The 8,500-nt window shown below is 42.6% G+C and overlaps 1 protein-coding gene across 2 annotated transcripts; it reads right to left on the minus strand.

Moving 5' to 3' along the window:
• Nucleotides 1–679: 679 nt before the first annotated feature.
• Nucleotides 680–6,092, minus strand: LOC102202627 (transmembrane protein 200C-like). Of its 2 annotated transcripts, none has more exons than XM_005747469.1 (5): nt 6,001–6,092; nt 4,882–5,063; nt 4,533–4,752; nt 4,243–4,382; nt 680–2,931 (listed from the first exon to the last, which is right to left on the minus strand). In XM_005747469.1, exons 2-5 carry the CDS (start codon nt 4,980–4,982, stop codon nt 1,770–1,772), a joined length of 1,623 nt encoding a protein of 540 aa, XP_005747526.1. In that variant the 5' UTR covers nt 4,983–5,063; nt 6,001–6,092; the 3' UTR covers nt 680–1,769. The 2 variants fall into 2 exon arrangements, with proteins under 2 accessions (XP_005747526.1, XP_013769899.1); XM_013914445.1 differs by having other exon boundaries at nt 4,509–4,752.
• Nucleotides 6,093–8,500: the final 2,408 nt, after the last annotated feature.

An 8,500-nucleotide genomic window follows, 5' to 3' on the forward strand; every position in this document is an offset into this window, starting at 1 on the left:
TGCTCACTAGCAACTTCTCACTTTTATTATTATATTATCTCCCCTTGCTGGTACTACAACTTCTACATGCATATCCATTTCACACTTTGCCTCTCCAAACCATGAAAGGAACAAGTTGGACTGACGTGTGTAATCTATGCTTTGCTGTGATATTGGGTTTTGTAGCCAGGGTGTACCTCAAACATACGTTACATACATCCAACATTGAGCTATACATGTTAGCTCAATGTTAGCCTTAAGCATTAAGGCTTATCTTCTGCCAGATAGATGTTTATCTATTGCTCACCATTAGCCGTCTATTCCACTTCACATTGTGGAGAAATTGGCTGCAGTTGAGGTGGATGTGCAGAAGGGAGACCTTGCATCTAGTTCTCTGTAAATAGAAATTAACTATACTAGAGCTAAATGGCTAAAAAATATGCATCATATCCAGAACAATATCTTAGTTTTTACAGTTATTTGTCCTTAACAAAAAAATATCCAAACAGAGAAATGAAACAACTTTAGTTGTTTTATTTTGAACTGGCAAACACCAACATGTTGACAGACCAGAGCTGGAAAATCTGGGGCTCATTGTCTTTGGTTCTACCTGCTGAACAACACGTGACTGGTAATCCCAAGTTTAAAAAAAATAGCAATAAATACATTCAGAATAAGACAAAGATGAAAAAAGGTTTAACATAATGTGCTTTATTTTCAGTGATATTGTGCTTAGATTAAACTCAGGTTAAGCAGGTTAGATTTTCAGTGGAAGACTCCATGAAGCTACAACTTTGTAGTTTAGGATCAGTCAAATCTAAGAAGTCATGCTTCGTCTCGGCAAGTCAACAACAACTGGAAAAAGTGAGTACATTTCTTTTTAGGTTAACATGTACACTTGATAGAAAGTAATGAACCCAGCTTACAAGTATTCCAGGGTACAAATGATAAACTAATAGAAATAATTAAAGACATTGGGCATCCTCCCAACAATTGAAATTAAGGTTTTGTAGTGAGATTGCTTAATGCTGACTTATCCTGATTCATTTTGATATGCAGTCAAAACTAACTCACAGCAAAGGTCGTAGAAACAAAATGGGAAATCCTCACTACAGTGAGTAACTTATATGAACAACAGGTATGTGTTACCTGTACATTTAATTTTTTACTTCAAGCAATTTTCCATAATACTGACAAAAACTGAAGCTATTTTACAGAAGTGCACTGCATTCACAAAAATAAAAATAATACAGGTCTTCTGGAAATAACATCGAACCTCATACACAAAACACTTACATTCAGCTTGACTTCAGATTCCTCAGGATATCATTACCTGGGCATCCATAATAATAACCAGCATGACAAGGCTGAGGCACAAAACACTTTGGTGGATACAGTGCTCTTCTGTAGTTATGTGGTCATGTACTAATGCAGAAGACTAAAGTGATGGATGAGTCTGCACTTTTTCATTTGGAACCCAGAATACCGTACATTGAAAGTCATTCCACACATTTTCCAGATGATGGCTAATATCCCCTTATTTGAGAGCTACCACATTAACACAGAAACATTTTGTTGCACATTCTCTGCCGGCAAAAGGTTCCATACAAACTTTTCCAGTGAGAGTTTAGAGAGCTGATCAACACAGCTAAACAGCAGGTTCTTGAATATTGTGCTGTTGCTTCTCTGGAAGACTCCTTATTGCTAATTCAGAAACCAGCAGAGCCACATTCGCACACCATTTCGACGTCTTCACACAGTCAGTGTTTACACAGTCTTTGAATGTGGCCCTAATGTTTCTCGGTCATATACTGAGTTGTGCTGTCAGTCTCTGAGTCAAGTCCTGATTGGTCTTTCTTCTGCGTCAGACCAGAATATTTCTGTGAGATCATCCTCAACTTCTCTTTGTTAGAGTACTTTCTTTGTGATTTCACTTCCTCTGACATTTGATGCCTATCCTGTGATATCACTTTGTGTGATGATGAGGAACATGAATCGTTGTCTCTGTGTTTTAATTTGCTATAACCTGTGATGTTGATGCTGGTCGACAGGCTGTGCCTCCTGCAGGGCGGCAGTGGTGTGGATGAAAATGAGGAGAGGGACAGGTGGGAGGGGGTGAGGGAGGAAGAGGAGAGGAGGAGCAGGGCCTGGGAGCCTCCCGGTGCTTCCTTGTAGAGGCCGGAGGAGCTGCAAGAAGCTGTTAATGAATCCTGAAGGGGTCTATTTAGGGGGGGACTAGAGTAGCGCTGAGGAGGTGGGGGGCATCCATAACCCTCCTCCCCTGGTTTGTCGTCTCCTCTGTCCCTCCTCTGCTGTTCCTCTTCTCCTTTGTCCCCTCTCCAGCCCTGGTTGGTCCTGGCTCGAGCCGAGTGCCTTCTCTGCAGCGCAGGGGGTTTTGGGCGGCGCAGAGGTAAGGTGAAAGAGCTTAGCATATTCTTTGTGGTCCAGCAGGTGGAGGGGTGGGTGGGGCTAAAACTTTGGGGGAGGGAAAGTCTCTGCGAGGAAGAGGGAGGAGGAGCATCTGTTTGTTCCTGGTATATACTGAAGACTGCGTGTCCTCCTCCATCATTGCCCCAACCTTCCCCTGCTCCTTTACTGCTGCCAGGTTGCATGGTTAACAGCCCACCTCCCACCCCACTGTCTCCCACACCTTCTCCTCCCCCCTTTCTGTTTATCAGGGAGTCAGGATATGCCCTGGGTTTGGCTTCCAGGCTCTTTGATTGGATATAGTTAACAATGCTGTTGGGGGGATTGGCTGAGCAGCAGGAGGAAGTGTTGGGTTTCCGGAGGCTGTGGAGGTCAATAACAGTGGAATAAATGTCCCTCAGGTTGATGACTTTTGTCTTCTTGTCACGGTTTTCATGCAGAACAGCATTGGCACAGATGAAGAGGAAAATGCCAATCCCCATGATGAGTGGGCCAAAGACCTTCAGTCTATCAGAGTACAAATACCTGAAGAGACAATCAGAAAACAGACCAATCCTTAGGAGAGCTACTTAAACACCCTGAAGTACTTTTAGGACCATGCTGAGTTTTAGAAATTCCAAATAGACTGCTAAAGCTCACTAGTATCAACTTTAATCTCCACCAGCACAGTCAAGAAGCATTCATACAACAAGAAATTAGCTATTGATCTAACAAAATGAAATGTTTATGATGAATGAAATAGCCATTGGTGGCATGTGTGCAGTACTGATTGAGCAGGGATGAAAAACCTATCGAGGATGTTAAAGAAATGCATGAACATAACAGCAGACTATACACTATGTGGACATCTGCAGAAAACCCATTCCTTGAAGCTTATAGCACAGTTTCTGTGCTGAGGCAACCTTTATATTGGGGTATATTGGGGCGATCGTGGCTCAAGAGTTGGGAGTTCGCCTTGTAATCGGAAGGTTGCCGGTTCGAGCCCCGGCTTGGACAGTCTCGGTCGTTGTGTCCTTGGGCAAGACACTTCACCCGTTGCCTACTGGTGGTGGTCAGAGGGCCCGGTGGCGCCAGTGTCCGGCAGCCTCGCCTCTGTCAGTGCTCCCCAGGGTGGCTGTGGCTACAGTGTAGCTTGCCTTTGCCAGTGTGTGAATGGGTGGATGACTGGATGTGTAAAGCACTTTGGGGTCCTTAGGGACTAGTAAAGCGCTATATAAATACAGGCCATTTACCATTTATGAACTATGCCCCACAGCACTTGGCACTTGCATTACGTAACTTCATGTGGACTGCCACTCGGTGGCTGGGTGCTTGTGGTTCCTGAGCACTTCCACTTTGCAATAATGCCATTGATTGTGGAATATGTTGGAGGAAGGTATTGAAGGAATTTCCCCAACTGGCCTGTTGGAAATGTTTCATCTTCTTACAATACTATGCTTGAATCCAGTGAATTTCGGAAACAATGTCCCCTTTTTTCACAAAGAAGATTGCTGGGTGCTTGATTTTCAATACTTGTGGCATTGGGACTGACAACACCTGAATTTAAAGGTTTGGGGCCACATCTTCTCCATGTGCAACCACAATCTGCAAAGCAGTCATGAGGCAGTGAATTGTTCCATATTTACACAGGGCTTTAGAGTAGGAACTAAACTTCTTTCAAAGCAATTTCAATTTCCTACTAATTTCTAACTGATTGCAGTGACATGGTATGAATGTTACCCTGCTATCTCATCCACAATATGAAGAGATATTTCCCCTGCAAGTCCAGAACTTCCCAAAGGGCCTTTACAGCTGTTCTGGCAGCCTCGGCTAAAGCAGACAGGCTAGTTTGTTTACCTGTCCAGAAAGTCCTGTAGAAAACCTTGTGAAAGATGTCTGGTCGTCCCATTTATGGTTTCTGTCTGGTTAAAACCATCATCGCTTCCTCCATTATCCTGCACGTCATCTGATTGCAGTACACCTTCTCTCACTTCTCGCTGGAAACAGTCAGACAGATGTTCAACTTGACTTAAGATAAGAAACACTTCATGACAAAATGTGAAAAATGACTGCATTACAACAGTCAAAATATGAAAACCACCTTTGCCCAGTAAAATACACACAGTGTCAGTGGTGTAGTGTCTCACTTGGGCATCAGCAGGTGCAGTTGTTGGGGTGTCTGAGGAGACAGAAGCCATGGCGGTGCCCTCCTGTGGCTGAGAGCTGAAGAACAATCCATCACGAGGCCAATAGCCCAGAGCTGCCATGACCACACCCACAACCAGAACCAGAATGCCAAGTGCAGCCACGAGACCCGAGACTGAACACAACTTCAGCTTCCCCTTTACCACCACTACCTCACTCCTCCTAGGGTTTGGGAGGCGGGGACATTGGTTAATTGCGTCATCGTATCACTAACCCCCAGGTGTGTCGAAAAACACACGCAGCCAGGTTACATCACCTCTGAATGCGTGTCTGTTTGTGAGTGTGCATTACCTCTTCTTCTTCTTCTTCTTCTGTGCGTGTGGTTTATGTGGTCTGGATAGCGAGTCCTGTCGGCGTGCGTTGATTCTCAGCAATCCACCTGTTGCGATCATCACCACCCACCAATCAGATGGTGGCCCAGCAGGTTAAGCCCCGCTGACCTCTATCTCAGCTGGACTGTGTCACACCAAGTTCTTGTCAGAGAGACACAGAGTGTCAGATAAAGAGATGTGTTATGATATCACACTGTGTTGTTTGGAGGGACAGACATAAACTAGTTTAATAGCAGTTCTGTTCATCTGTGCACAATCGATACTGAAACTCAGCAAACAGTACAAAGTTTGGTATTCTTAAGTGAGTTTTCACCACTAATATTCTCATAGTGACAGACACGTGATGGATATTAAACCCATTTGCCTGTTCAATTTTTTATTTAAGAGTGCAGGAACTACACCTCCCAGCATGCACTACTGCTCCATAGCAGAACCTTTACACCGTGTGATTGACTCTCCTAATTCTGACTCCTACACCCAGCCATACTAATACTGAAGGCAAATACTGGCTGGTACATGTTACTGTCTAATAATGACTGATACAGGTCAGTATGAATGATACCTACTGATGAGTGCTATCAAATCAGTACTGTTCAACACCAATCAGTAACAAATCAAAACAATTTGTTCTTAATAAATGAATCTATTGTTGAAGGTAAAAATCATGAACACTGTTCTTTGTAATCACTACTACTGTGACATATGATCACTACTGCAGCAAATCAGTCACCACTTCAAAAATACAAATCAATAATCAATCAGCAAATATAACACTGATACATATGATTTAATATTCTGACTGATCTGATCACACTGCTCAAGCCTTAATGAATCACTGCTTGTTACTAATCAATAACAAAACACACACAAAAGGAGAACTCACACACAGCATAGCCCTACAGTATTGATCACTGGTGTTGAATATCAATTGAGCACTACCTGTCAGTACTGATCAGGGTTGGTTAGTTCACATAAATCAGTCATGAGAGCAAAACCGACACAGATAAGTACTGATCAGAAACACTGTGCAAACACTTAGATACACGTAAAATAAAGCGTAAGGTGTGTTTGTTCTCACAGACACCGCTGCTGTCGGCTCTGTTCTCCTGCGCTTCGTGCTGCTGCAGTCTCTAAATCTCTCCTTGTCTCATCGCCTCCTGCTATCGTCTCTCCGGCTCTTTTCTCTCTCTCCCTCTGCTCCGCCCTCTCTCTGTTTCTGCAGTGATGCTAAGAGTCGTTGAATCTCCTCCCCCAAAGAACGAAAGGCACAGTGAGAGTGAGCGAGAGAGCACCAGAGGAACGAGTTCCAGTGTGTCTCTCGCTCACTCTCTCTCCTGCTGCTGTAATTCAGTCCATAAGTCTTTCATGGCATGAAACCTGATTAAATATCATTAACGCCAATTATAATTGTATAATTTTATACAGTTATTACAATAACAACATATGTTGCTGTGTCTGGATGAATGCATGTGTTTATGTACTTTAAACAAAGATTTTAGCAAATTCTATCAAATCAGTACTTAAATTATTTGTTACAATAAATGATCCTTATGTGCTGATAATATTACACTACTAGAGTCTCATTGCTTCAGCACTAACCATGGTTTGTTTTCTGTTGGGTATTTTTTCAGTTTATGGTCATTGGTTCTTGATTAGAATCTGTCTCTGCTTCAGATGTTCTCTGTCAAGAGGAAATGACGTTCTTAAATTATACTACTTTTTAAAAAAGTAAAGGAACACTTTTTTCATCAGTTTTAGCACCTTTGGTGTTTGGCATCAACAGGTCCACTAGAGGGGCAACAAGTTTTCACTAGTTTTGCATTTGGCTAAGGCCAGTGTCACTACTGGTAACATGAGGCGATATGTGGACCCTACAAAGAACAACGAGGTGGAAGTTCATCCAACTCCTCCAGGGTGGCACATCAATACGTGCCATTGCCAGAAGACTTGCTGTGTCTCCTAGCACGCCTGACGCCTTAACGCCCACTCACATCCTGGGCCATTTGACCTCAGTAAATCACATGATAGGGTGGGGCTAGGTTTCACCCGAAGCCTTGGCTGATTGTGACCCGTTTTCACACCCTCTCTCGTGTGATTAGGTAGAGGATCACTAAGGGGTCCATGACCCTCTTGGGGACACTACCATATTGCTCTTAAAACTGAAGAAGCTTCTCGGATTAGAGGTGAAACGTCTTCAAAGAAACTCAAAGAAGTCCAGATGCTTTTCTTTCCCAGCTCCTTAGACTATGATGACCTGGATGACTGAGAACCTCCACAGACGCTTGTATGAGTATTTACTGATCTACTGAGAGTTTCCTAAACAACCATCTACAAGGTTGGCAGAGAATGGTCCAAAAAATAGAAAATTTCGATGTAGCATGCTTTGATGGGACTGTCGATGTGATTTGGCACTATGGAAATAAAATGGGTTATAATGCCCGTGAGATTTGCCACACTGCTTTTCCCCACTTTTGATGAGAAGGTCAGAAATTGGTTAAAAGTAAATCAGAGCTGCAGTCATATAATTAATGATACAATAAACCCAGTTATTCATATTTTATCATTTTTTGATGGATCTTGATCTTATTAACCTCTTCTTTCTTACACTATACATTGTATTTTTCTTTAGTTATGCGTATTTATGATAGTGTGTGCAGAGAGGCACACATCACACACACTGTCTATAACACATAAAAACATTGGCTGGTCTGAAGAGTCTTGATTCCTGCTGCGATATTGGTCGGGTCAGAATTTGGCATAAATATGAAAGCATGAACCACACACTTCGGGCACACTGGGCACAGTTTAAACATCACAGCCTACTTGGGTACCGTTGCTGACCATGCCCATCCCTCCAGCTGTCAGAAGATAATGCATCATATCACAAACCTCAAATCAATTCATGATCTCCATATTAACCAGATCTCAATCCAATAAAGCACCTTTGATATTTGGTATAATGGGAAAATTGTATCACACATGATCCTGAAGAAAGCCTAGTGGTTTCCTGTTCTTGCTGGATACAGGATTTAAGGAGCTCTACTCCTACAAAGTCAATCAGTGAAAGATGACGAAAATGCAACTTGCTGAAATATATATATGGGTTCTTCCTTGTGCAAATGAGAGATCACAGCACACAGACCAGATCAGAAGCTTTATTGGTCTCAACAAATACTGACAAACAGCAAAGAGAAGTTAGACAAAGGCCCTAATATCAGCCCACTGTTGGAAACATGAAAATACCCGCCTGGACCTGTTACAGTGAAAACCTGAGGAAAGCTGTTGTGTAAACTAGAATTTGCAAACTCAAAGTGTGCAACAGACCACTGCAGGCCAGGATATGCTGATCTGAGTTAAGGTCTACAGCTCAGCTCCTGCTGCGCCATCACAGAGGAGAAGAGGTCAGAGAGAAGCGAGACGAACTGAAGTACAAATCTATAGATCTATGGTTACTCTAAAATAAAACTCTATACAAACACGGTAGATAACAAAACAGACTGTAACACGAGAGAATAAAATTATAAATATAGACTTTGCAATTATTCCAAAGTTAAAAAATTTCTTCTGAAAATTCAGAG

Source organism: Pundamilia nyererei, unplaced genomic scaffold (assembly GCF_000239375.1).
Source record: "Pundamilia nyererei isolate P.nyererei 1_Seehausen unplaced genomic scaffold, PunNye1.0 scaffold00198, whole genome shotgun sequence".
NCBI lineage: Eukaryota > Metazoa > Chordata > Actinopteri > Cichliformes > Cichlidae > Pundamilia > Pundamilia nyererei.

Bases quoted from the DNA above. Each gene is read 5' to 3' on its own strand.
- LOC102202627 (XM_013914445.1), bottom strand. From the start codon at position 4,982: ATGATCGCAACAGGTGGATTGCTGAGAATCAACGCACGCCGACAGGAC. The intron at 4,383-4,508 runs GTGTGTATTTTA...GACTGTTTCCAG, and splicing joins GACACTACACCACTGACACT to CGAGAAGTGAGAGAAGGTGT. The intron at 2,932-4,242 runs GTAAACAAACTA...TTGTCTCTTCAG, and splicing joins CTACAGGACTTTCTGGACAG to GTATTTGTACTCTGATAGAC.